This window comes from Pelecanus crispus, chromosome 1 (genome assembly GCF_030463565.1).
Source record: "Pelecanus crispus isolate bPelCri1 chromosome 1, bPelCri1.pri, whole genome shotgun sequence".
NCBI lineage: Eukaryota > Metazoa > Chordata > Aves > Pelecaniformes > Pelecanidae > Pelecanus > Pelecanus crispus.
This window is the reverse complement of record NC_134643.1, coordinates 57504404-57531517: the sequence shown is the minus strand read 5'-3', so window position 1 is coordinate 57531517 and position 27114 is coordinate 57504404. Positions and strand designations below refer to the sequence as shown.

General features: G+C 50.7%; 2 protein-coding genes across 3 annotated transcripts; both read left to right on the top strand.

The window, feature by feature from the left end:
• Window positions 1–4622: 4622 nt before the first annotated feature.
• Window positions 4623–8563, top strand: LOC142596458 (histone acetyltransferase p300-like). The gene is made up of 4 exons (XM_075725569.1): window positions 4623–4814; window positions 5221–5338; window positions 5852–6026; window positions 7576–8563. Exons 1-4 carry the CDS (start codon window positions 4699–4701, stop codon window positions 7617–7619), a joined length of 453 nt encoding a protein of 150 aa, XP_075581684.1. The 5' UTR covers window positions 4623–4698; the 3' UTR covers window positions 7620–8563.
• Window positions 8564–9368: 805 nt separating this feature from the next.
• On the top strand, window positions 9369–26404 carry L3MBTL2 (L3MBTL histone methyl-lysine binding protein 2). 2 transcript variants are annotated; one of them, XM_075713668.1, is made up of 17 exons: window positions 9369–9413; window positions 11108–11375; window positions 11621–11754; window positions 11822–11945; window positions 12868–12947; window positions 13894–14011; window positions 14374–14508; window positions 15142–15230; window positions 16904–17135; window positions 18555–18634; window positions 19216–19320; window positions 20032–20179; window positions 21044–21126; window positions 22980–23214; window positions 23987–24052; window positions 24996–25118; window positions 26132–26404. In XM_075713668.1, the coding sequence occupies exons 1-17, from the start codon at window positions 9393–9395 to the stop codon at window positions 26239–26241; spliced, it is 2151 nt and encodes a 716-aa protein (XP_075569783.1). In that variant the 5' UTR covers window positions 9369–9392; the 3' UTR covers window positions 26242–26404. The 2 variants fall into 2 exon arrangements, with proteins under 2 accessions (XP_075569783.1, XP_075569775.1); XM_075713660.1 differs by lacking the exon at window positions 23987–24052 and having other exon boundaries at window positions 9390–9413.
• Window positions 26405–27114: the final 710 nt, after the last annotated feature.

Below are 27114 nucleotides of genomic sequence, written 5' to 3'. Positions count from 1 at the left end.
CAAATCCTCTTAGCAGCTGCCTTCGTACAACACAACCCTTGGGTAACTGTCAGTTTGCACAAGGAGCCATTTCCTCCCTCGACTTGTCAAAACAGATCACGTGCTATATAGTTCCCGGCCTGAGACAGAGCCTAGCCCAGCCCCTGAAAGTGTGAGAGCACAATGGGCTCCATCTGCAGTGGTTTCAGCAGCATCTATGCCTGCATCGCAGTTGAAAAGCCACTGAGCTTCTTCTCCATCAGCCTTGACAGGCATGTTGTGTGCATTGGCATCTGCCTGCCTGACTTCCATCTGGCACTTCCTTTAGAAAAATGGGGCTTTGATGATTTGCTTGAGTTGCCTTAGCTGCACTCCCTTAGAACAGGGTCTTGGTTGTAACTCCCCAGCAGGGATCCTGTGCACGGTGGATGTTTGAAAGGGAAACCTGTTCTGAAACTGGTGCTGTGGGTAGCTGATGGATAATCAGCCATGACTCCAGACTACGCTTCCTGTTGTAGGGAGTGTGGTGGATTTAGGGAGGGTGGAGGAATTACTATTGGCACCATCTCCCATAGCCATCTTTGAAGCCCTTCTTAGCTCCTGGTGAAGTTGGCATGGCTCATGCTGTCGTTTTCCCCAGGTGTGGTGGGTGGTGACAGGCTCTGGCGTATATTGGGAGCACAAAGCTATGTGTGATGCAACCATGAGCTCTGTCAGTGGGTGTTTTGCTTCTCCCTGTGCCCCTGCAGTCCCCAGGGCAATAGCAGGAATGGGAACGCAGTAGCAGTGGCATTACAAGAACATGCTTTGCCAACCCTGCTCCTCTGGCTGACAGGGCATAGCTTCTGCTGCCCAGAAAAGCAGGGAGTCCTTCACTTAGGTTTGTTTCCTTCTTCACTTTTGCTTTTTGTTGTCTTTGTTGCCCCACACCGTTGCTGTAGCCTTTCTAAAATGGGCAGCTGTGTACCCTGTGGAGGGAGAGTTGCAGCAGCATGGGACTCCAGGGCTGGTGAAGCAGGGGCTCAGATGTCGGGGTATTCCAGGGCTGATGTAGAAAGGATCTCCAAGGGCTGGAAGGCAGGACTTGGGTGTTAAATTTTGGCTGGGAAATGAGGCCTGGTAAGCTGGGGCCCAGCCCTCCACACTACTGCTGGGGTAGTGGCCTCAGGAGCAGGGGCTGTGGGGCAGGAGTGGGGACTGCAACACAGCACTGGAAGCCTGGGCCCCATTTTCTGCTCGTAGCGACCCCAACTCCCTAAGCTGAAGGTCCTGCAGGCATTTGCTTTTCCTGTGCTTTCTTGTGATGGCAACGAGAGTAACAGTAGCGGTCAAGGAATCACGTGTTCTTCCTGTGCAAATGTGGTCTGCTGTTCTGGCAGCAGGTCAGTGACTTCAAGTTTCTGTAAAGAAAACCCTTGGAGCTGGTATCTTGGACATCTTCTTTTTTCAGCCCACCTACTGTAACCCATGTCCTTCCTTCCCTGGATTGTTGACCATGTGCTGTGTCTTGCCTGAAAAGGTATTACAGGGTATTATAGGGGCACATGGGAGGAAGTGGGGGAGGAGAAGGATGCCCATCCCAACACAACTCATGCAGCCTGCTTGGTTCATGGAGCAGCACATTTTCTTTTCTGTTGTAAGATCTGAAAGGCTCCCCTGGGGGAAGGAGAGCTGACAACAGGTCATAGGAGAGGCACTAGCTACCCGCTATGGTGCTAGATCAGTACTGTGCTGAAGCGAAGAATTTCATTCACTTTGATCACAGCTCCAGTGGAGATTACATCTCTGTCCAGCCAAAGATCGGGACTTGCTTTTTAAGTTGGTATCCCAAACAGTTTCCAGTCTGTGGTCTACACTGAGTCATACAAACCCACGGGCAAGACAAGTCTCTGTCCTTGCTTAGCATTGCCACTGAAACCCGCAGCACGCACTGCCCAGCCCAGCTGGCGTTCTGCAGCCTGCGAGACGAGATGAGCTAACTCACTTGTGCTCATCTGGAGTCACCCTGCAACTTCAGCTGCCCCATACAAGGTGGAAGACAGCGATTAAAGCAGCAGCAGAGACTGGTATGAATGTCCTGCAGGATTGTGCTCAGGCAGCAGGACTTCATCACTGCCTTCCTGGCAATGGTCTGCAGATGGTGATGTTGGCGTAGGAGACAGGGACCCCAAAGCAGCTGGATGCCACTTCTCAAAATGACCAGGGGGGGAGAAGTGAAGCTGAATGTAAATGCCTGCCCCCCCCCTCCCCCCCCCTCCACCTGCTGCTGGGTGACTTAAAGCAGGTACCTATGGCACTCTTGTTCTCTTGTGTCTGTTTTGCAGGGGAATTCAGGAATCTGGTCTCTACATCCACCCTGTGATGATCAGCTGTGCAATAAAACAAGTGCCTTGTTTTAAAGCCAGATTCTTTCTTGGATCATGCATTGCTGTGCCATGACGGAGGCTTCTAGGCCGCTCTCTGGTACTTGTGATATTTCTTGTCTACTTTATGAAAGCGGTGGCTTCTCTCACCCTTTTATCTCCATCCTCATCTGGGATTATCTGTGCATGTCCTGGGTCAATGGAAATTCACGGCTTCCTTTAAAAAGAGCCACATTTTTCAGCAAGACCCAACTTCTTACAAAGGTCTTGTTTATCTTGCCTTGCAACATTTCGTTTTCTCATAATGTGGCTTTGTGCTGCACGTTGCCCTAAGTTGCAGCTCAGTGTTCCCAAGCACATGTAAATATCTGAAATAAATTTAAAAGATCAGGTACATGCTGGGAGGACTCTAATTCTCTTGCTGCAATGACCATGCTGAGGAGTGTGAGATGTGTGTGAGCCACCTGAGAAAATTGCTCCCTCCTTCTCATGCCATGGCCTCTACTTGGCTTCAGCAGATGCGGCTTCCCCTTGCCTTCATTTCCGACTGCACCAGGGTACATCAGGCCCTCTGCAGTTGTACATAGGCAGGCAGGCACCTATATAGCCTTATGGAGGCTTTTAATGTGTTTGTACTGCTGGAGCATGGGCAGGTGGGGCTGGCAAGGGATTGAGACTAATGCATTTCCCTTCCCTGTTAGACTCAGCCAGTTTCTTATTACAGAAGCTCATAGCTGTTTCTCCTGCAATTCACTTGGCTCCAAGGAATCAAGGGGAGAACAAGACTCATTATTCCAAAGCAAATCTTTGTCCACCACTGGGATAGGGTGGGGAGCCACAATCAGAAGCCTTATTTCCAGGATGATTTTGTGGGGTTTTCCCTCCTCCTTTTTCCATCAAAAAGGTGTGAAGATTGGAGCTGGGCACTGAAACAAGCTCCCAATACAATGTCTCCCTGGTGAGCAGAGGTTTTAGGTTTCTCACCAGGTCTGTCGATTGAAAGCTAGGACAGCCTGAGGTGTGACCTGGGTCTAACAGCACCCGTGCTGCCATGGCTTGGAACCGCATTCGCTGGATGGGTTAGAGCTGCCAGAAGTTAGAACCCCAAAATTATGAGTTTAAAAATAAAGACCTCAGATGCTTTTCCATTTGCTCCCTCTTTTCTCAGTCTGAGCTTGTACTGAAGGATTTTAAGCCTTTTTTCTGTCACCTGGGCCCAATTCCCCGGTATCTCCATGAAAAGTGAGAGAAGGCCCTTAACTGTGATGTGGGAAAGCGTATGTTAAGGGGTTTCCACCTTGGTAAACTGCATATAAAGTGCCAGGCCATATGGGTGTTGTAACGTCTCATCTTCTGCTATTAGCTGGACTTACTGGTCCTTCTGGCTGCCCCTTCTGCTGGGGAAGGTGGCCTGGCAGGGCATGGCGGTGCCCCACATCTTCCCAGGCTTGCAGAGGAATCAATCAGGCAGCACAGCTCAGCACCCAAAAGCCAGATTTCTTGGGGGACTGGGATGGGGTAAGTACAAAACTGAGAGGTTTATCTCCCAGACAGTTAACTCTTCTATACCCTTTTCAGGGCAGCCTTGGATCTGGATATATTTTTTTTAACCTCTGAACACATTTTTTTTTTTAAATTCTTTGTATATTGAGCTGTGTTGACATATACTGGTCAAGCTAGCATGGTAGTAAAATAGCAGGAAAGGACATGCTAACTTAGCACCTGTGCCCTTAACTGGGACGCTTGCTGTGTCTGGGCTTGGATTATTTGTTCCCCACACAAACCGTTTAATCGCCATGTCTGTTGCACAGTGTGATTTAATGACAAGTTGCTCGGAAATACATAAGAACGTCAATGTAACATTAAGGATGATCTGACAAGGGTTTTCTGTAAGTTCTGCAGCAAAAACCAGCAATGGCTTCTATCCCCTACCTCCCAGCAGGCTGTTACCCGCTCTTACACGGTGCGGGACGCACCTTCGCTTGAGGAAACACAACCAGCGGGCTGGCTGCGTTGCACTTGCGACGTTAAGATTCTGCCTGAGGAGCCCGCATCAGTACAGGGGGTATTTAAAAACAAAAAATACCCCCAAAACCCAAAAAAAAAAAACCCCAAAAACAGCTGTGTACGTTGAGGGACCTTCCCCGCCTCAGGGCGGTGTTGGCCGTTGGGCGGCGCCGCGCGCTCGCCTCAGCCGTTAGTGCGTGAGGGAGCGGCGCCCCCTCCCGCCCCTCCCCGCCCCGCCCCGCCCCGCGGCGGGAAACCCCCCCCGCCCTGAAGTTTTTTGTGGACTTTTTTCCCGTGGGGACTGTGGAGTGGGTGCTTGCTTCGGTGAACTGCAGCAGCGTAGGTCGCCATGACCCCCGAGATACTCGGCCTGGGATCAGGAGGCTCGGTCTTGTTAGGGGGCAGCCAGAAGCAGTGGCATGAAGACATTACTCAGGATCTCCGAAACCACCTTGTTCATAAACTGTGAGTAGCTAATACCAAAACAATCTCCTGTGGGGTGAGTTGCTGCCTCTGAAGTATGTGTGTGGGGCAGGAGGAAGCCCGGCTTCCAAAACCAGGGGACCAGGGAGTGACTTTTGTCAGGGTCCATGAGAAGAGAAAGCAAAAGCATGAAAGGTGCATTGTTGCTTTCCTGGTTGTTAATGGAGCTGCACCTGCTGTCTTGGGGCTGTTGTATCAGAAGTGTTCCGCTCCATACTCAAGCCATCTACGTGGGGGCCGTGTCCGCTGGGAGCAGTGGCAGTGCCACAGTCTGTCGGAAGATTTGCTTGCTGCTTTGTGTTTGGATCACTGGGGTTAGTGCTGATGTCCTGGTCTGGGGACATCCTAATCACTTGCATGTGGGTTTTTTTTTCTTCCCCCCTCCCAGAGTCCAAGCCATATTTCCTACTCCTGACCCTGCAGCACTGAAGGACCGGCGTATGGAGAATCTGGTGGCATATGCTCGGAAAGTGGAAGGGGATATGTATGAATCGGCCAACAGCAGGGTGAGATGCCATGCTCTGTCGTCCAGTCGAGTGTGCGTCTGCCTTGATCCCATAGTGATAGGGGAGGAAGAGGAGTGAAAGCACAGCTGAGAGTCCCAGGCTGAGGAAGCGTGTGTTCAGGGGCTGCTGGATGGGGTCTAGGAGCCAGCCAGCTGCAGGCTTGTGCCTGGCTGTGCGGGGAGTCAGGGTGGTGTCTGTCAGGGTGTGCTGCGCCTGAGACTTGTCAGGGTTCCCTGAGGGCAGCGTAAAGCTCTTCACTGTGGTTCTCCCAAAGAAGCGTTGGGCACGAGGAGAAGTGTCCGGCGTTGTCCTAATGGTTGCCAGCAATGCGCTGAGCAGTGCCCCTTTTTGCCCTCCTGTCTGCCCGGCAGCCCCTGCAAAGGGAGAGCCACCCCCACGCAAGCAGAAATGTGTGTGTGGAAGGCTGTTTTCCAAGCTTGCATTGGTGGGACCTGTTGGCTTTACTTAATGTGTGTGTCATCTCCTTTCCGGACTTGTATTCCTCCCCAACAGGCAGAGTACTATCACTTGCTAGCGGAGAAGATCTACAAGATTCAGAAGGAGCTGGAGGAGAAACGAAGAACCAGGCTGCAGAAGCAAAACATGATCCCAAATGCTCCGGGCATGCCGCAGGCTCCCATGAACCAAGGGCCCAACATGGGACAGCCCCAGCCAGGGATGTCTGCAAGTAAGGACAGTTGGGTTACTGACTACCTGGTGCGGGGGAGTCATGTACTGTCAGGGTCATCATGGTGGTAACCGTTTCCCTCTTTTCATTTCACAGTAACCTTTGAAAAATTAGTCTGCCAAAAGTTAAGCAGCACACGTGTTTTTTTTTTTTTAATTTCTTATGTTCGCTTGTTGGTTTGATGAGCAGTTCCATCTTACTTTCATTTTTCAAAGGACACCGTCATGACTGTATGACCAAGTGTTACAAGTCTATAAACATTTTTTCTTCAAAACGGCTGCCTTTCCCAGTGCTGATGACAGAAATTAAACCCTTGCAGTGTTTTTTGTTTTCTTATGGTGTCAACATAGGAAGTGAGAGGAAATGCATTACTAAAGCCATGTGCCACTTCCCACTGCACTCAAGAATTTGGAAGCTGGCCCTGTAACCAGAATGGCTGCCACTTGGTGCTGGAAGTGAAACAAGGCCCACAGACTGCCAGGATTCTCATGAGCTCTTTGAAATGACAGAGAGTAGAGAACTAAAAAAGGAGGCTCTGGAGGGGCAGTGGATGAATTTATGAAGCCTGGGGACCTGGGGCATGAGCTCCCCACCCCAGAGCGTGGGTGAGGGGACAGTGCCAGTAGACAAGCACGAAGAGCCAGTGTGCCAGTGCTCCTAAAGGAAGTGCGGTGATGAGGGACAGAGCTGGTACTGAAGTGCAAAAAGCTGCTCCAGCTGCACAACTTTGAGCTGAGCGCCTGTGTCCAGCTCTGAGAAAGGAGCCTGGCCTCTGCCCTGCAGTAATAATCCCTCCCATTGCATCCCAGACTCCTTCTGTGCTTTCACCTGACAGCAGCCTTTTTATAATGATCTTTTTAAAGTTTTTATTTTGGATGGCATCAAAACAGAGACCTGGCCCAGAGCAGCAGTAGGGAAGGAGATGGGAAAGGTGAAGTCTGATCTAAGTTTTGGGGTTTGGTTTTCTTGAGATTGTCAGTGCTATTATATCACTAAAGAAAGGAGCTGGCTTTATGAAGATACTACGATTAATGTTACATAACAAAGTTTTTATTATTAAAGAGACTATAAGTATTCCTTAATCAATTTGAATTTGATTCAAATTAAAATGAAATTATTTAAATGCTATTATTCATTGAAAAGGTTTATTTAGAACAACAATGACAAGTGAACTGCCATGGGATGGGGACCTCCTGTAAGCCTGTTCTGTGTCAAGACAGAACTCATTTTTGCTTAAGCTTTCAAGAAGCCTTGAGCCAGCCCGTCTGTGACCTAAGGGAGCAGTGCTGCTTGTTCAGCTCTGGGAAGGAAGCAGGGGATGCACACCAGCAATAGCTCATAATATGTTACGTGAAGAAAGATTATTGCGGTAGAAAGACTTAAGGAACCTTTGATTTTGTATCAGTGTCTTTTCTGGAAACAGCTTCATTCTCTGTCATGCAGCGCACTGTCTAGCAGTATTTGCAAGGGAATAACAGTCTTTATAAATTATTTCATTATCAGCTACATTATTTAAATACTTTAAAAGCAATTTTCTGTTTCTTAACAGCACTGGAGGATTATTTGGAAAACCTGAACCTGGAGGACCCCTGATGCTAAGGAAATCTGCTGATGAAGTTGCACGCAGTAGGCTTTCCGAGCTCCCCACCACTGTCCCTCTGCAATTAGGCTGTGACCCCAGTCGCTGCTCAGGATTCTCAGCCTGGTTCATGCTGATAGTGACACTCCTTTGCGTTTAGAGTGACAGGCTGCAGCCCCATGTTGGAGCCTTTGGATTGCCTGGAAGAGCGATCCACATGTCTCTCTAACATAGGTAAGCCTTTGGAATGAACCTCTTCCATGCTGCCTTACTCTCGCCTGCAGTTAAGGCCATCCTGTGTCCACAAGAGAGGAACTGTGTGTGTGCTTCACACGTTATTTATTTAGCTACTCACTACAAAGTCTGTAAAGAGTAGGAACGTTCAGTACAGGCTTTTTGTAATTATTATTTTTACAATGTCAACACAATGAAGGTGATAACAGAATAAAAGGAGTAGAATGGGAAATCATTCACTAACTCTGGGGGACTTACCTTTTGCGTAAAAGAGAATTGATGCCAGAGACATGGGGAGACACTTGCTTCTTGGCTGTTCTTGACAGCGAGCTGGGGTGATGTTGCTACCAGTACGACTAAGACCACACTGCTTCTCCATGGGGAAAAAAAAAAAGCCAAAAGCAAGAGAGGGATCTGTACTGAAAGGGCTAAACCTCTGATAATACCTGACTCAGATAGTTTTAGTTATTTGCTGAAGCAGAGTAGATAAATAGGACAGATATTTCAAAGAATGTGACTCCTTCTCTGACACAATTAAAACAGATCTTAAGCTCGTTAGGCTTACTAAAGCACTGATAACATAGACTCAGGACACCTAAGCCAAGATGAGCACTCAAGGAACTGGTTTCGTAACATTCCAAGACCAAAGGACTGATGAGCTAATTCAATGACCATATATGGACAAAGGAGGCCCAAAGTTCAACCAGTGGACAAGTGAGGAGGACTATCGACTATCGGAGACCACCGGAGGACCCCCGAAGACCACCAAAGAGGACGACCATGCCTGCGGATTGGACATTTGCGATTGTTAATGAGTTCCAGGAAATCTCATGTTTATGTATATGAATGCTTGGAAATCCTGTGAATATGTACGACGTTATAGTATATAATCTTTGGAAGTTTACCAAATCATTGGAGCACTCGTGGTGGAACAATCCCCAGTGCTGCCCAGCGCTGCAATAAAGGATGCCTGCTTAATAGTAACTTTGTTGCTATTGAGTTTTATTTTGGGAACTTTCTGAATACTCCGTTTCCTCCGGCGGAGAGGTTCGGACTTTGAAGAATAGTATCCGCGAATTTTTGTATCAGTACTATGAAGCAGCTGTGCTATAAACGCATAAAAACTTTAAGACCAATTGCATAGCACAGTAAGCACTTCAAGGCCTCTTTTGCTGCATTGGGGGTTTGTTGGGTTTTTTTTCATTTCTTTTGTTGTTTACACAAGCCTCTGGGACTCAGAGACCTAATCCAGAACTACGAGAAGGGATGCGGTGGGCCCGCCAGCACTCCCCGGGGCCCTGCCCGGGGAGCCGGGAGCGGGGCCCGGCCTCTCCTCCGCCCCTGGGTGGGAGCGCCGTGAAGCGCCATGGCCGCGCCTCGCCGCCGCCGTGGCGGGAAAAGAACTACAGCTCCCGTCGAGCCCCGCGGGGAGCGCGGCGAGAACAAGCTCTTCGCTGATTGGCTTTCTTTTCCCGGCTCCCGCCAATCAGATGCGCCGCTGAGGGGGGATGTGCTCCCCACGCGTGAGGCGGGCTAGCGGCGTCCTGGGAGCAATGGAGCAGGATCGGGGGGAGGTGAGCGGCGACGGGCCGGGGGCTCCTCCGGGGCCGGAACCGGGCCGGGGGGAGGCCGCCCGCTCGCTCCTACAGCCGTGGAGCTGCCCGCAGGGTGCTGGGCGAGCCTCAGGGCACGGGGCTGGGCCGCCTGGTGCCCTGCGGGAGGGCGCCAGGCCCGGGCTGTGTTAGCGGGGTAACGGCTGCGGTGTGGTAGTGGGGTAATGGCTGCCCGCGGCCCGGAGCGGGCGAGGAGCGCCGGGCCGCCTCCTCTTGGCCGGCGTGGTGTTGTGGCTGCCGGCGTGGCCGTCTGCCCCCGCCTCCGCGCTGCCGGGGGCCGGGCTGGTGCTGGAGGGGATGATGGGTCTGACCCGGGCGGGATGGGCCTGTGTGCTCCCCTCGCCTCGCTGAGGAGGTTGCGGGTGGTGCTGTTCCCGCTTGTCAGCCTTGGGAACTCGTAATATGTCCGCAAGTTTCATTCGTGTTTGGTGGAAGAGTAACGATCCAAAGATGCTCTCTTCCTGAGTAGCTGAAGGAAGGTGCACCCCCAGATAGGGGCGAGAAAGAGATTGATCTGGGTTTGTTTTTTTTTTTTTGAGGAGTTCAGGCCTTTCAGACATCAGGAATGCTATCTGAGGATGTGGATCTGCAGGAGAGCAACTCTCTTCAGGGAACAATCTGGGTACCTTGGGTCTGTTTTGTGTGAAAGCCAGGGAGAATGTGGGGAGACAGCAGTGAGTGAAGTCTGATCTTCCTGTTCATAATACCCAGGAGCTAGGGAATGGAGGGAATTTAGCACTGGAAGGTGATGGACTTGCTGCTGATCTTCTGTTGTTTCCTGCTTGGATGAACAATTGTATCCTGGTGCCTCACGCAGCTGTTCTAATCTGCCTTTCTGTTCCATCACTCCCTGTGCTGATGCTGACTTCTTGCTGCTGTTTCACAAGTTGCTAACACCTTTTCCCAGCTTCTTTTGTGCTTATTTGGAGCCCCATTCAAGATTCTTCTAGTCTGAGAAACAGTCACTGGATTTCTGTGCTCTTTCTTCAATCGCTGCCTCTCTGCTCTCTTGCTGTAACAGCAAGTACGAAGAGCTAGTGAAGATGTTTAGTTGTGGAGACATCTGGTTGTAGGGAAAAACTCTTAACAAACGTTGTTCTGTCATCCTGCTGATGCAGCTTCTGAACTGAGGACAGCTGTGGACTGTGCAGTTTCCAAACAACATGAACCTTCTCCAGGGTCGAGTTTGTCCTTCTGACATCCAGGCTGTACTGGTCTTGTGAGCTATGGTGGCCAGAGCGTGCAGCTTTGTGCTCTGCGCTCAAGTTTGCGGTGACTTTAATGTTGATGGTGTCTGCGCTACTGTGCAGTTGTTGGGAGAGACAGTGCCTGGAAGGATGCAGTCTCCTCTGTCTTCACCAGCATGGCAGTGTAGTTCTCTGGATTCTCTGTGTTCCTCAAACTTTTTTTCTATGTAGCTGCAGCTCTGTGACTGTTTTTTTGCTCTTGGGAAGCAGAACGCAACCTGTGAAATACCTGTAAAGTGACCTGTTGTGGGGGTAATAGCTTCCCTGATAGGGATTCAGACTCATTGCTCACCCCGAGGTCTCTCCCCAGTCTGGGAGGCCCCCCCCCCCCCCCCGGCAATGAAGGCAGGTTTATTGTGGGGTGTGGTGTAAAATGTCTATTTTAAAGCAGACTGACTCTCTTTTCAGTTGGTGTCTACTTTCTGCCACAAGACTTCATCTTTGGAGCGGACAGAGGAGGAAGGTGATGATGATGAGGAAGATGATGAATTAGACATCTTTGGGGGTTATGACAGCTTCCGGGGCTACAACAGCAGCATGGGCAGCGACAGCAGCTCCTGTCTAGATGAGTCTAGCGATGATGAGGTGGCAGACCGGGAAGCTGGAGAGCTTCCAACCTCTCCTGTGCACCAGCCATCCACAGGCCGGCTCACAGAGGACAGCGGCTCCGAGCCAGGTACTGCCCTGCCTGCCTGTTCTACCTAAAGCACGTGCATGATGGAAAGAGCGAGGGCTGGGGAAAGCCAAAAGGCACATGACTGCATCTTGAGTATGCTTTGGAGCAGCGCTGGATTGAGATTGCGTTTTCTGGGCTGTGTGGGGGAGCTGCTATGTATAATGAGGGTTACCTGGGCTCAGCTCTGTCCTTGTAGTGTATCGACCCTGCCAACTGCTCACGTTCTTGTGCCTTCCTTCTCTCAGCTGTGTGTGAGATGTGTGGGATTGTGGGCACCAGGGAGGCTTTCTTCTCCAAGACCAAACGTTTCTGCAGTGTCTCCTGCTCCAGAAGCTACTCCTCAAACTCCAAGAAGGCCAGCATCCTGGCCAGACTGCAGGTGAGTCAAACGCCTTCCTTCTTCCTTTCCTGTGCCACTAGTGTTCCTAATGTTTCTTCTTTTGTAGGGGAAGCCACCAACGAAGAAAGCTAAAGTCCTGCATAAGGCAGCCTGGTCAGCCAAGATTGGGGCCTTCCTTCATTCGCAGGGCACGGGGCAGCTGGCAGATGGGACACTGACAGGCCAGGATGGTGAGTGTAGGAGGTGTCAGGAGATGCAGCTACTGGAGCCACAGAAATGGGGGCACCTGGAGGGCTGTAAGCTCTACAGTCTACTCTCCCTGCCAATGCTAATGGAGCCCTGGTGGGTTCCTGCCCATCCACTGTTGCAGCCTCATCCTCGCTCCTGGTGCAGCTTGCCCCAGAGCGTAAGCTCTGTAGTCATAGTCCCACAAGGTGCTGACTTCTGCTGGCAAAGTTGACTTAAAGGTGTCCTGCTGCTCTCAGCTGTTTGCTGCCCAGTTGCCTGTGGAGTTATATTTAACCTGAGTCCCTCACTGATCAACTTGAGGAACAACCAGTCACTGCAGCTGCAGGAGCAGCAAGCTGCTATGTCAGGGCAAAAGTGAGCCCCAGGGGTTGGCAGCAGGAATTGATCTCTGAGCAGACTGCTGCTGGAGCAGAGCTGTAGCCTTGGATCAGGAGTGACTGTGGGATTAATATCCCAGTGCTTCACTCTGATTTTCCTAGCACCCTCTGGGGAAGCAAGCACTGCTGATATGACCCTGCAGTGTTGCTGCTGAGAGGCAAAGCTGCTAAGCAGTTTAGCACTGACAGGATGCAGTCTCCACTCTCCCCAGGGTGCTTGAGCCCTGGGCTGGATTTGACACCTTTTTTTGCCCCTCCTGCCCCCTCTTCCCCAAAAGCAAATGACAGCGAGGATTGATTAATAATATATTGTGCCTCTTGCAGGGGCTGGTCCCCGTGCACTCTTAGGATCTAGTTCCCCACCAGGGAAAATGCCCTGGAACACAGAGTCCCTGTGTGCTGGGGCAGAGGGCTCTGTCCCAGAGCAAGACACAATGTGGCTGCAACCTGTAGTCCAGAGGTAACTGAGTAGTCTGTGCCTTTTCTATAATCTCACTTGTTTTACTTCTCTCATGTCGTCTTATAGCACTCGTCCTAGGCTTTGACTGGGGAAAGTACCTGCAGGAGCACGGCTTCAAGGCAGCTCCTGTCAGCTGCTTCAAACACGTGAGTTGTTCTTTGCTGTGCCTCCCGGTGTGCATGGGACATGTCATATGCATGGGGCTCTCCTGTGCTCCTGTGACAAGTGGTGGGGAGAGACCTGGGGAGCTGGTTATTAAGCCCCAGCTGATGCAAGGAAAGAAGTTGAGGCTTCTCACAGCTAAGAATGGGAGTCCCACAGAGGGACTAGGAGTTTTGGGGGAGGAAGTAGAGGGGAAGTTGGTAGCAGCACTGCCAGTGGTGATGGCCCGGTGATGGCCCAGTGCTGGCTGGGGACGGAATTAGTTCTGACTAAGGGGGATAGTGGAAAACTCCTGGTTGCCTTTGCAGTTTGTGTGGGTGAGCACAGCCCAGGGTGATGTGCAGGGAGGAACTCAGCTTATGTGGGCATGGCAGTAGCTGCCCCTCCAGCGTGTCTGGTCCCTGTCATACTGCTTTGTAGTCCTTGTGGGCCAACTAGCCAAGGCAGATACATGAAGAATGGCAGTTCTTAGGTACTCTAGCAGCCCCAGCCTCTCTGTGTATTAAGACTCACTTATTATATTCCTTTTGAGTTGTGATCTGTGGTAATACTAACAAAATTTTATTCTTCTTGAGGGTAGGTCAGGAAGACACAGCAATTTGATGGTTGGGGATTTTGATACTATGGTATCAAAATGAGGAATGGCAGCAGCTACTTTGGGATAATAGGGCAACTGGCAGTGAAATAGTTAAGTGTTGCTATACAATGTTCTGCCTTTTGGGATCCTCTGTGAACACCCAAGTGAGATGTTGGGACAGTTCGGTTGCATTTCAAGCTGTTGGCACATATAGGAAGGGTAAGGCATGCAAACCTGGGCCGCAGGTGAAAGTGTAGCTGCCTAAAACATATCTCTGAAAGCTAGAACGAGGGCCTGAGCCCTGCTCTAACTGTCAGTGTCCCTTTCCCAACATGGCTGCCTCATTCCTTCAGGTGCCACTCTTTGATCAGTGGGATGATGTGGTGAAAGGTATGAAGGTGGAAGTGCTGAACAGTGATGCCGTGCTCCCCAGCCGCGTGTACTGGATTGCATCTGTCATCCAGACTGTAGGTATGTCTCCAGTGTAATTCCCAACAGCTGGGGATGGTTAACCTCTGAGGGAAGCTTTAGAGAGCCAAGTGTAGCTGGTCAAGCAAAACATCAGCTCTTTGGAGCTCTGCAACTGCTGAGAGATTTTTGGAACAGGAAATACCATGATGTGGGGGTGGGAGGAAACCAGCATCTGGTTCCTCTTCTGGTTGTTGGGCTCTTTGCAAGGACGGTTCTGCCTCCAGAGTGGCTGGAGAAGCTCTGATAACCTATGCAGAGCTCTAAAGGCCATGCTGTAGGACTAAGCCTGTGGTGCCCAACAGGGAGAGGAGAAATTCTTGGCCTCTAATGCCTTTCTCTGGTTGTCTGCTCTGTCTTGGCAGGGTACAGGGCCCTTCTGCGATATGAGGGCTTTGAGAATGATGCTGGCCATGACTTCTGGTGCAATTTGGGAACAGTGGATATCCACCCCATTGGCTGGTGTGCCATCAACAGCAAAATCCTGGTACCACCACAAAGTGAGTGTGGGGCGAGAGGGGTCAGCACGTGCTGGGCATGGAGGAGCCTTGCTTTATGCCTAGCACAGTGGGACAGGTGCTCCTGCTGTATGTGGGACCACAGCTCCATTTGTGCTCTGAGTTACAAGGAACAGTTAGTTCTTTGGGAAGCTGGAGACTGCTTGGACTGCTCCTTCTGCATCTCCCTGTGGTTGACCCTGGGGGTGCTGGGTGCAGAGCTGGTGTCAGACGTATGGACAGAGACTAATGCAGGTGGCTGTTCCTCCTTCTGATCCACGCAGTGGCTAGGCTTAACCTTTGGGGGAACTTTTTGGTCCTACATCCTGGACAGTATCTCTGGGGAGCGCACTGGATCCAGTCACTGCTCAGCTAGCAGTTAGGAGAGGGATGCCAGTTTAGCAGAATCAGTGGAGTTGGGTGTCTGCTTGGCCCAGTCCGTTCTGTAATGGTGATCTCTTGCAGCCAGTTATGGGGGCGAGCTTGCAGAACAGGGTCTACCTGAGAGCAGGTACAGGATCTGAATGTGAAGAAGGCCTTTTAATGGAGATGGACTCTCGGAGAGGAAGAAAGGTGTAGTGTGGTGCTGTAATTTCTTCAGTCATAAAGATGTGCTTTTTCCCTGTGCCGATGTAGCTATCCATGCCAAGTACACTGACTGGAGAAGTTACCTCATGAAAAAACTGGTGGGAGCCAGGACCATCCCAGTGGATTTCCACATCAAGGTAAATGTGGGAGGCTGTCATTTTATGTGTGGAGATGAAGCCAAAGCCAAGAGGTGTGTGTGCAACACATCTCTTCTGGTTCTGATCTGTGCGATGCCTCTGTGTGTCCCCTCGAAACCTGGGCAGGACAGAGGCAGTGAGACACCTGTCAAGATGCTGTAGGTAATGGCACAGCCCCTATGCCCTTTCAGCACAACCATTTCTCCTTTGGGTCATAGATGGGCTTTAAAAGCTGTTGTCATGTCAACCTCTGCTGGAAAATACCGAGGATGAGTTTGCTTTTTTGCTGAAGGGAGAGGCCAGTGCAGCTCCAGCCTGGCCTTTACCTGTGCTGTTTCAATGCTGGGGAATGGCTCTGAGAGTCAAAAACCTTTGCCTTCAGTGTTGGTAGCACAGCAGCCTGTGGCGAGTGAGAGGGGCACAGGCTCCCTTGAAGTGCATGGAAGCAGCTGTGCTGCGGCCTTGCCAGCTTTATAGCTCTTGTGGTTGTTTTGTGTAGCCTGCACTGAGGTTAGACCTTGTCGGGGAGAAGAGACTGTTTTGTTGCTGGCAACTTTTTAAATCACAGATAAGGAAGACGGTCCCAGATACAGCAGGCAGGGAGGCCGGTGGTGGATTTTCCTGTGTGTGAGATATTTGGTGACACACAGCTGGAGACCTTGATGTAGTTGATCTTTCTTAGAAAGTTGAGAGGATGTTCATAGCTTCTTGTTCCTGGGCCACAGCTTGTAGCTGAGATCTCATGCCATGGAAGAGAAGTGGTAGAGGGAGACAGATATTGTCAGTATCTTTCTCCCCCCAGCATCTCCACTCCCACCTAATGAACAGGAGGTCAAAGGGCAAGATCATCCCTTAGAAGTTCTTCTGGATTCAGGTGCAGGCTAGTTTGTATGTCTGAGTCTGTTTTGAGCTGTGGCTCTTAGTTGCTGCACAGCATTCTGGGATCTCCAGTGCCAAAATGTCAGGTGTTCTATAAATACCATTGGGTATTTGTAGATGAGTAGGGCTAGGGTGTATCAGCAAACTGAAGGTCTCAAAAAAAAAAAAAAAACCAACCCAAACCAAAAAAATCAGAAGGCAGCCAGTGGCTCTTTTCATGTGCCTGCGCCTTTGGGTCAGTCTGCAGAGTAACTCTGGCACTGGAGGTGGAGCTGCAGGTAGATCATCATGTTGCTTAACCTCTGATCAGAGTAAAAAGTGCCTGACCTCTTTTAAAGTCAACTGAAAATCATGTTGCCCTTTGGGAAGCTACACCTGTAACTGCTTCCAGCCTTGAAACCCTTATGGTCTCTTTCATGACTGAAAAAGGCACGCAATTCCTCACTCCTGCTGAACAGAAGTGACATCTGTTTCTCATGCTCAGAACATTCACACAAGGTGTTGGCTGAGCACGGCTGATGGGCAAGGGTGGGGGTAGTTGTTACGGGGCCACAGGACAGGGGGGACTTAAGGTACATGTGCCCAACCATGCTGTCATGTGTGGGGCTGGCAGCTCCCTGTCCTCCTGATGAACCCACTCCCACGCATACCTTCCCAGAGGTGTCTCCCAGTCAGCTTTGGGCAGCGTAGGGGGTTGGCCAGCATGTCTGTGGGGAAAGCTGTTCTCTGGAAGTGTTTGGATAAGGAAAACACCCAGCGCGATTGATCTCACCTCCTCTGTTGGTTGTTGCCAGATGGCAGAGAGCATGAAGTACCCGTTCCGGCAGGGCATGCGGGTGGAGGTGGTGGATAAGAGCCATGTGTCCCGGACGCGCATGGCAGTGGTGGACACAGTGATCGGGGGCAGACTGAGACTCCTCTATGAGGATGGCGACAGCGATGATGACTTCTGGTGCCACATGTGGAGTCCCCTCATCCATCCTGTGGGCTGGTCACGGAGAGTGGGCCACAGCATGAAGAAGACAGGTAGGGATCAGGCCACCACAAGCATCTTCTGATTTGCTCTGAGATGCCTGGGCCCTGCTGTTGACACCAGTCTTGACATGCTGGGAGCCAGGCAGCTGCCTCAGGACCTGACAGATAAGGTCTACACGGTTGTGTGTCTGCTGCTTTTCCCCCTGCATAGGAAAAAGCTGCCAAAGGTCAGGACAGGGGGACTGTGGGGTTTCTTACCTGAAGCAGGTGGTCTATCCCTACAGTGTGAGAATGCAGAGTCTGCAACATCACAGATGTTTCTAGTCTTTTGGAGGAAATTTGTGCTGGCTTCAACCCCATGCAACGCTACAGGCTTGGGGTAGAGTCGCTGGAAAGCTGCCTGGCGGAAAAGGACCTGGGGGTGAACATGAGTCAGCAGTGTGCCCAGGTGGCCAAGAAGGCCAACAGCATCCTGGCTTGTATCAGGAATAGTGTGGCCAGCAGGAGCAGGGAAGTGATTGTCCCCCTGTACTCGGCACTGGTGAGGCCTCAAATACCGTGTCCAGTTTTGGGCCCCTCAGTACAAGACGGACATTGAGGTGCTGGAGCATGTCCAGAGAAGGGCAATGAAGCTGGTGAAGGGTCTGGAGCACAGGTCTTATGAGGAGCAGCTGAGGGAACTGGGATCATTTCATCTGGAGAAGAGGAGGCTGAGGGGAGACCTTATTGCTCTCTACAACCACCTGAAAGGAGGTTGTAGTGAGGTGGGTGTTGGTCTCTTCTCCCAAGTAGTTAGTGATAGGACGAGAAGAAATGGCCTCAAGCTGTGTCAGGGGAGGTTTTTATTGGATATTAGGAAAAATTTCTTCACAGAAAGAGTGGTCAGGCATTAGAACAGGCTGCCAAGAGAGGTGGTAGAGTCACCATCCCTGGAAGTGTTCAAAAAACGGGTAGATGGGGCACTTTGAGACATGGTTTAGTGGGCATGGTGGTGTTGGGTTGATGGTTGGACTGATGATCTTAGAGGTCCTTCCAACCTTAATGATTCCTAGTTTTTACTTTCATTAAAAAATAATTCAGCCACGAAGCCAGGAAACATGAAATTATTAGAGACGAATTCTTGATCAGCTTAGACTGGCAAAAAAAAACAAGACTTGAGCCCTGCTGATCCTTTTGATTGTGTCTCCCTTCCTTGCTGCCTCTCCCTGGTGATTACAGCTGCATGTATAGGTGTTATCACTAGCACTCAGAAAGATCATCCATCTGCTTTTGAGCAAGCCCTGCATCACAGCCCATGTTACGGGAAGGTATAGAGGGACTGACCTGTTTTTTTATTACTTTTCTCATGGTCTCTGATCTAGCTCTTTTATAGCTGCTGAGCTCTCACCAGATAATTAATAGCCAGTGTGCGTTTTTTACTGCAGTTCCTGCAGGTTTCTTACCTCTCTTTGTTTCTTCCATTCCTCACAGAAGAAAAACGCAGTGACATGGCAAACCATCCCACCTTCCGGAAGATTTACTGTGATGCTGTCCCCTATCTGTTTAAGAAGGTAGGACAAGTCTGCCTTTCTGTGTTCGCCGCAGCAAAGGAAGGAATGATACCGCTTTCCTTCCAGTATATATGCTGCTGTGTGGGTTGTTGAGGGTGGCTCGTTTGTCTCTCTTACACCTATAGGGCAGTAACATGTTTGGGGTGTCAAGGCTGTGGTTGGGCAGAGGTAGGTCAAAATAGAAAGAAGGAAGAACTAAAAGACAATGACAGATTGAGGTACTCAACTGAAGGGCAAGCAGTTGCTTGGAACTTTGAGGTGGAGAGGGAAGACAATTGCATGGGAGAGACCAGTTCAGACAAGGGGCTGGATCATACTGGTAAGGACTGAGATGAGAAGGAGGCTTGCTTTGCTGTGGAGCAATGGCTGAGTGCTGGGCCTGGCTGTCTGATTGACCAGAGCCTTGGCAGGAGATCCCTGACACAAACACAGCCTTGGTTTGGCTGCCTCCTTGTATTTCTTGTAGTTTTTCTTCTTTCCCCTCCCAACTTGGGTTGAGCCAAGTAAAGAAGCTCTAGTCCTGTTTGCACTTGGCACGGTTGGTGTCGGGATGGCATATGGTATACCAGAGTCTCCCTTAGGTACGAGCTGTCTATGCTGAAGGTGGATGGTTTGAGGAAGGCATGAAACTGGAGGCCATTGACCCCCTGAATCTGGGCAACATTTGTGTGGCCACTGTTTGCAAGGTAAGTTCAGTGGGCAGAATGGGGTCTACTGTGTTTACCTGAGATAACCCAGACTCTCCTTGGGTCTTTGCAAATGAATAAGACAGGGTAGGATTTTGCATGAGAGAGAGGGCTGTCAAGAGAGGTAGGCAGCTGGTGTGTAGAAAGAACTGGGGCATTACCTCAGAGGTCTGAGAAGCTGATGAGACCAGCAGTTGTCCACGTGTACCTAAGTGGACAGCATGAAGATGAGCCGTGCTTGGCCTGCAAGCTAACTGTCTGGTGTGCGTGACTGGCAGCCACCCTTCCTTCACCCTTGGGTATACAGTAGTGCAGATTTGTTCTCCAGTTCTTGGAGCACATAAAGAGAGACCTCTTTGTGGTGCCCTTCCCTTCTGCCCAGTAACAAATTCATGACCTGGCTGGTGTAGAGGGTCTCTGGGCTGCCAATAAAGTCTGTTTCTGAGGGAGAACAGAGCTCCTGACCATTTATGGCTGAGTCCTTTTCACAACTGTTGGTCCCAGTCTGGCAGAAATTGCTGCTTTGGGGATTAGCTTGTGTTGGCTAACATATAAGGAGAAGCTACTGCATGCCTTGGAGCATCTAACATCGCATTTTACTATCTCGTGGCAATTGTGATCCATCTGTGGGGACACTTGGGAGGATCCTTTGAGAGGAGAGGCTTTAGAGCAAGCAAAGCTCTACACTCATGTCCTTCATTCCCATCTCAGGTCCTCTTGGATGGGTATCTCATGATCAGCATTGATGGAGCCACATCTGCTGATGGCTCTGACTGGTTCTGCTATCATGCCTCCTCACACGCCATCTTCCCTGTCAACTTCTGTCAGAAGAACAACATTGATCTGACCCCTCCAAAAGGTAAGATTTGGACTCTGCCCTGTGGTACAAACCTGCGTGCAGAATCTGCTGGGCTGGGCTTTTCTGAGAAGTGTCAGGCTCAGATGAATCAAACCCACAAGGTCCCAATCTGCCTGCTTTTCAGGGAGATAGGGCTCATTCAGAGAGCCAGTCCATTTGAGCTCTGCCCATATACCAAGTTGTGGTACTTTATGGAAGGAAGTAACATCTCCAGGGGGCATTAATGGTATGGTGGTTAGTTCCTGGTGGATCAGTGGGAGAGGTATACAATCCCCAAACTGAACAGAATCAAAGGACAAGGAGGGTGGGAAGGGATAAGTAGAGCCATTGATGCATGAGTCGGTACTTAAAAGTGGCAGGAGTCACCTCTGTTCTTCTGTAAGACCAATATTTCCACAAAATCCCGAGAGGCAATCACCCTAGGAATGTTTTTACTGCCTCATCTGGCCATACCCAAAAAGGCCTGCTCTGAATTTCTGTGTTGCAGCACTTTTGCGCAGTGCTGTTCTCTCTTCCTTTGATGTTCCTGCTGGTGGGAGAAAGATTGGTCTTAGTGGTGTGTTTTGAACATACTTCTTCCGCCTGCTGCTTCTCCTCACCTTTCTCTGTGGTCTGGATATGAGACTGGCACAGGTGTTCAGAGTTGCAGCTTGGACTTTTCCATATTTGTCCGCTGGAGGGGGGTGCTGGACTGCCATGGAATCCGTGCACTAGATTTATGTCCAAGCTCAGGCTGTGTGTGCTGGTTAATGAAACTGCCTTGCAACCAGTTGCTATGCCTCCTTCCTGCCTATTCTGCCTTTTCTCCCAGCTGGTCTGCTCAGTGACTGCCTTTTTCCTGCTAACCATTTCTTCCTGCTGCAGGGCAAGATGCGCAGACCTTCAGCTGGGAAAGTTACCTGGAAAAGACTAAATCAAGACCTGTTCCAGCACGGCTCTTCAACACAGTGAGTCCTGCCAGGAAGAAGAGATGTGTAGGGATGTTTGCAGTCAGCAAGGAGGAGCACAAGAGCTCTGGCTGTCACAGAATGGTTAGGTGGAAGGGGCCTCTGGAGGTCATCTTGTCCAACACCCCTGCTCAAGCAGAGTCACCTAGAGCCGGTTGCCCAGGACCGTGTCCAGATGGCTTTTGAATATCTCCATGGATGGAGACTCTGCAATCTCTCTGGGCAGCCTGTGCCGGTGGTCAGTCACCCTCACAGTAAAAAAATGTTTCCCGATGTTCAAAGGGAACCTCCTGTGTTTCAGTTTGTGCCCATTGCCTCTGGTACTGTCCCTGGGCACCACTGAGAAGAGCCTGGCTCCATCTTTGTACTCTCCCTTCAGATATTCACTGATATTGATAAGATCCCCCTGAGCCTTCTCTTCTCCAGGCTGAATGGATCCAGCTCTCTCAGCCTCTTCTCGTATGACAGATGCTCCAGTCCCCTCATCATCTTCCTGGCCCTTTGCTAGACTCACTCCACTATGTCCATGTCTCTCTTGTACTGGGGAGCCCAGACCTGGACATGGCACTCCAGGTGTGGCCTCACCAGTGCTGAGTAGAGGGGAAGGATCACCTTCCCTGATCTGCTGGGAACTTTCCTCCTAATGCAGCTGAGGGTACCATTAGTGTTCTTTGTCCCAAGGGCACGTTGCTGGCTCATGTTCAACTTGGTGTCCACCAGGACCTCCGGGTCCTTTTCTGCCAAGCTGCTTTCCAGCCACTCGGTCCCCAGCATGTGCTGGTGCCTGTGGTTGTTCCTGGGTGCAGGACTTTACAATTGCTTTTGTTGAACTGCATGAGGTTCCTGTCAGACCGTTTCTTCAGCTTGTCAAGGTCCCTCTGGATGGCAGCCCAACCCTCTAGTATATCAGTCTGTCCTCCCAGTTTTGTATCCAGCAAACTTGCTGAGTTTGACATGACACTCTGTCATGTCATCCAGATAATTAATGAAGGCGTTGAACAGAATTGGACCCAGTACTGATACCTGGGGTACACCACTAATTACTGGCCTCCAACTAGACTTCATGCCACTAATTGCCACCCTCTGGCCCAGCCACTCAGCCAGCTTTCAGTCCACCTCACTGTTTCCTCACCCAGCCCATACTTCCATCAGCTTCTCTACGAGGATCTTATGGGAGACAGTGTCAAAAGCCTTCCTGAAGTCAGGGTAGACAATATCCAGTGTCTCTACTGGGCTGCTCTTTGCTGCCAGTCAGCCGTTCTAAGGGGAGCTCAAGGCACAGAAGCTCTCCAAGTGAAGCCCCTGTTTGGCTGGTTGGGACCAGCAGTGTCATGCCTTTGTGGATGTAATGGTATCTTGGTCCCTCTGAGTGTGACCTGTGATTCTCTAGTGTTTCCAGGAGCTCCAGGCTCCTGGTGGGTTCTGCACTGCTTATTGCCTGTGGGCATGTGGCTGGCACTTGGGTGGAAGGGGTCTGCTTTGCATCCACAAAACTGCTACAGCACTTGGGCCTGTGCTGATCTTTCTGACTTCCCAGGGCTATCTCAGGTTAATGGGTTTGATGGAGTGTCCCTTAACTGCTGCCTGCTGCTCCCTCTGGGTCAGGATCTTGTTTTTAAAGGCTGGGCTGAGATTCACTATGGACACAGCTGGCCTTGGATCTATTCATGTGTGCTCCCTTCTGTTACGTGACTGGTTTCGTTGTGTAACTGTGGGCTTGCTCGCTCTCTGCTTGCTTTAAGCTGGAGGCAAGCCTGTAGCTGTTCTAGGCTGCCGGTGGCCGGGTGTGGGTTTGGACTGGGTGCAATGGCCTTGGGTTTGGTTTTTTTTTTTTCCATTTTTTCTGCACCCAGGACTGCCCAAACCACGGCTTCAAGGCAGGCATGAAGGTGGAAGCAGTGGACCTGATGGAGCCCCGGCTCATCTGCGTGGCCACGGTGAAGCGTGTAGTCCACCGTCTCCTTAGCATCCATTTTGATGGCTGGGACAACGAGTATGACCAGTGGGTGGACTGCGAGTCTCCAGACATTTATCCTGTGGGGTGGTGCGAGCTGACAGGCTACCAGCTTCAACCACCTGTTGTTCCAGGTGAGTGAAGATTTGACTGTGGTTTCTAATGCTAGAGGCAAAGGTTTCCTTCCTCCTGCTCTGTGATTGGCTCCTCCTTTTTGGGCCTTGTAGGGAGGAGAAAGTTGACTCCTTGATTTGCTCTGGCTACCATAAGTCTTCCTCTACTGCCACACATTCTAGCAGCTGGCAGAGGGAGGAGTCTGTGGTGGGGAGAAAATAGCCTGAGATTTGAGGTTGGCTCTGTTTGCCCTCTGTTCCCCCACCTGCGTACCAACAGAGAATTGCTCCTGATGAAGTCGGGTAGAGTTCCAGGTGGTCCTATCCCTGCACAATTCCCTTTTACTAAGCGTACCTACAACCTCAGCCAGGTAGCAGGGGGAGCTTGACCCCTGCTCCCTTTTCTCATCAATTCTCTGACTCTGTCTGTAAAAGGTAAGAGCATCCCTCTCAAGAGTTTATTCCTTCCCTTGTCACAGGGAGGCCACTGCCTCACCTTTGCAGATGTTTTCCTTCTTGTCCCAAGCTACGAATCTTGTTTCTTTACTTGCCCCGCCAAATCTCTACTGGGCCTCTCTCCCCTATGCTGCCCCAGCCTGCCACCCTGGGCCCTCGCCTGGAAGCACAGACAGCAACTGCGCTAGAGCCTTGCTTTCCCCTCAGCTGGTTGTCTCGGGAAGAGGGCGTTGGCTCGGGGGGACGGGTATATCTTGTTTCTCGCTTATGTCACTTCATCCCAGTTACCTACTGGTTATGGGACTTGGCTTTCGTTTCCCTCTCGTCTCCATGACAGAGCCCACAACTCCAGTGAAGGCCAAGGAGGTGCCCAAGAAGAAGAAGAAACCCTATGGAAAGAAGAGTGAGTGATGTTTGATTAGTGCCCTCCCGCTCGCTCGCTGGCTGGGCCCAGTTAGAGGAACCCTGTCCATGTCCCGTCAGAGCAGGAGAGAGAGGCCTTGTCTTGCTGTGGATGCCCTCAGTCATCTGTGGGTTTGACAACACAGCTTCATCCTTCTTAACTGCCCCCATTGCTTAAGAGAGCAGAGAGCTCTGCGTGTGGGAAGGATCTGTTTTGCAGTCTGTTTTCTGTTGGCCGAGGTACAGATGGCGCTTGCTTCCAGGCGTGAGGTTGTGCTGCTTTCCCCACTGTGTCCGTGGTCGGAGGGAGATTGTTCGCTGCAGCTGGAGGGTAGCTGGAGAGCAACCCTGCCTGCTTTGTGCTGAGGGAAAGAAGGCCTTAAGATGGCTGAAAGAGGCCAGTAGTGGGGCTGGACCATGTTATTGTTTCATCTTGTCGCTGTTGTCATTGTTGCAGTAGCTGTGGCAAATCATGTGTAGAAAGGCAGGAAATTCCTTCCTGGGGGGTGGAGAGGAAAGGACATCTAAAGAATATAAAGACATTCAACCTGAATAAAAATGTCAGCTAAAAATGAAAACATTAATGCTACAGTGTCCATGCCTTGGAGCCACCATCCCCATTGCCTAGGACTAGACCCAGACAGGTAAGCAAAGCTGACTCTAGACTGATTCCAACAGGACCTGCTCCTTGGAAGTTAAGCACACGCTGAAGTGCCTTGCCTTTAATGAAGGAGAACACGGAGGAGCATATTTTGAGACAATGACTATAGAGTTTTTCTCCTGTAGGCCATTTCTGTCGAGTAACCAGTTGGCAGCTAATGACCATGTAGCTTGCTGGTCAGTTGTGCTGGTCCCTGGCCTGTGGTTTCTCAGTGGAGCAGGGTTGTTGGTTTTCCGGGGGAAAAGAAACACGCTTTTCCATGCTCTGTTATCTCTTTGTTAAGGAAAAAAGTTACCTGCCAAAACCCGCAACATCAAGCAGACTGTCAAGAAGTCTTCCACCCCGAAGACGAAACGAGAAGCAAAATCTGCCAGCAAGGCTTTGCCAGAGCCAGCACCTGATGAGAGTAAGGGAGCGAATTACTCTACCCAGCAGCCACATGCAACTCTCTCGCGTATGCCCTGCATGCCACCAGCCCTCACGAGGCCTGTGCTGCCTCTTGGCCATTAAGTCATGCGTGCCCCCAGGCAGGGAAAGGCAGTACATGACAAATGTCCTTCCCCACTCCTCCAGAGAGAGAGAGAGTGGGAGAAAGCCTTTGCCAGCTTTCCCTGGGAAGTTTTGCCTCCTGAGGAGGTTTGCTGACACCAGTATAGCTGGATATGTTGATACTGTTGATGCGTGCTGAGGGCCTGGCTGCCCTACTGAGCAGTCTGGTTGTGTGAGGTCAGTTAGGGAGGAGTGTCAAGACAGACACATGAAAAGTGTGCTGTGACAGGGTGGACTGTTACATGCTGTGACATGTGGACTTGGTAATGTTAGGCTAATGGTTGGACTGGATGATCTTAAAGGTCTTTTCCAACCTCAACGATTCTATGATTCTATTCTACATCCCAGTCCCCATAAGGGCTGTCGCAGCATGCGAACACAGCACATCGTGCTGAGCGCCAAGAGATGTGGTGACCAGAAGAGCATCTGGCAGCTGAGTCACCTGCCAACCCTAGTGGGTGTTGGGGAAGAGGGTGAGTGAGGTGCTTTGTGCACATGGGGTTGGAGCCTCGTGAAGGTCCCCATTGCTCACAAAGGTTTAATTTCCCCTGTGTGGACCCAGGCAGGTAGAGAATGGACCACACTGGCTTTTCCTCCCTCAGCCCTAAGAGAAGCTGTTCTTGGGAGGAGGCAGCTGAATGCTGCCAGAGTTTAGTCCTGTCCTGATTGCTGCTGTGACCATGGATAGATTTGTGCCAGCAAGACAGGGCTGCCTGTGGTAAGGGACCCTCAAGAAGTCGGCTGGAAACCTGGGGTATTTTTAGTATCTGCGTGAACAGAACTGGTTCTGTGGTGCTGCAGGTAGAGCAAGGCAGCATGGGTTGATTTCATTTATTTATTTTTCCCCTCTCTCTTTCTGTCTCTTGCTAGTCATTGCCGTGCAGGTAAAGGAAGAAACCATTGACCCCTCGGTAGTAGAGTTTGGAGCCACAGAGCTTCCCATTCCTGTCAGCAGCATAAAGCAGGAGGTCATGGACTGATCCTGGAGTATCCCCCAGCTGCCTGCAGCAGCCTGCGCTTCACCTTGCGGCTCTTTGGGCAAGGTCCTGGCAAAAGGAAGCAGAAGACTAAAAGAGCCTTCCCTCTTTGCGGCAGACCACCCTGCAACATCACAACTCTGTTTTCCTGGGGTGCAAGAAAATTTCCCCCTGGGAAATGGCTGCTGGGGTTGTGTGTGCCTGGCTTTGAAGGTACCTTTCCGAGCAAGAGCTCCCGACAGGGAAAGAGACTGCCAGAGCACAGAGGGGCAGTTTGGGTTCTCAGCCATGGCTGCAGGTGGTGAGCTGCACTCTGAGACGATGTGTGCAGGTCACATGCATCAGGAAATCAGCTGCCCTCGTAAGACATCGGTGCTGTGCTCCCTGGTCTAGGCCCTGCAAACCCCAAGAAAGTCAGGACAGGAAGAGTGGAAAGAGGTGAAAAAAAACCCAAAAGGAATGATGATGCCTCTTCAGGGGGCAGGACCTTTGAGTGTCGTCATTTCTTACTTTTGAACCCAGAACTGCAGAGGACATGGTGCACAGTTTGAATTTTTAATTTTTTAGCAGTCCTACTGTAAATTTGATCTATGATCTGTACCCTAAAGCCCTGTGAATTAAACTTGAGGAAGAGGCCAAAGGCTTGTTTATTGTTTTCCAGGTCACCAAAACACCAGGGTTAGCCAAGATGGGGAGGAGAAAAGGGCTGTAAGTGGGTGGGTATAAGTAAAACAGTATTTTGTGCTGTTTGTGGGGTTTTTTTTTATTTTTGAGGTGTGCAACAGGCTTTTTCTGTGCACTTGCCCCTGTCTATTTGCCAGTTCTGCTAAGTATCAGAAAAATGCAATAGATAACTTAAGGTGGGGAATGCCATTT

What these genes read in the sequence shown, in the direction of transcription:
- LOC142596458 (XM_075725569.1), top strand. Translation starts at nt 4,699, where the DNA reads ATGACCCCCGAGATACTCGGCCTGGGATCAGGAGGCTCGGTCTTGTTA. An exon ending in AACCACCTTGTTCATAAACT is followed by an intron (nt 4,815 to 5,220) that starts GTGAGTAGCTAA and finishes CCCCCCTCCCAG; the next exon opens with AGTCCAAGCCATATTTCCTA. An exon ending in CCAGCCAGGGATGTCTGCAA is followed by an intron (nt 6,027 to 7,575) that starts GTAAGGACAGTT and finishes GTTTCTTAACAG; the next exon opens with CACTGGAGGATTATTTGGAA.
- L3MBTL2 (XM_075713668.1), top strand. Translation starts at nt 9,393, where the DNA reads ATGGAGCAGGATCGGGGGGAG. An exon ending in AATCCTGGTACCACCACAAA is followed by an intron (nt 14,509 to 15,141) that starts GTGAGTGTGGGG and finishes GTGCCGATGTAG; the next exon opens with CTATCCATGCCAAGTACACT. An exon ending in CAGTGGATTTCCACATCAAG is followed by an intron (nt 15,231 to 16,903) that starts GTAAATGTGGGA and finishes GGTTGTTGCCAG; the next exon opens with ATGGCAGAGAGCATGAAGTA.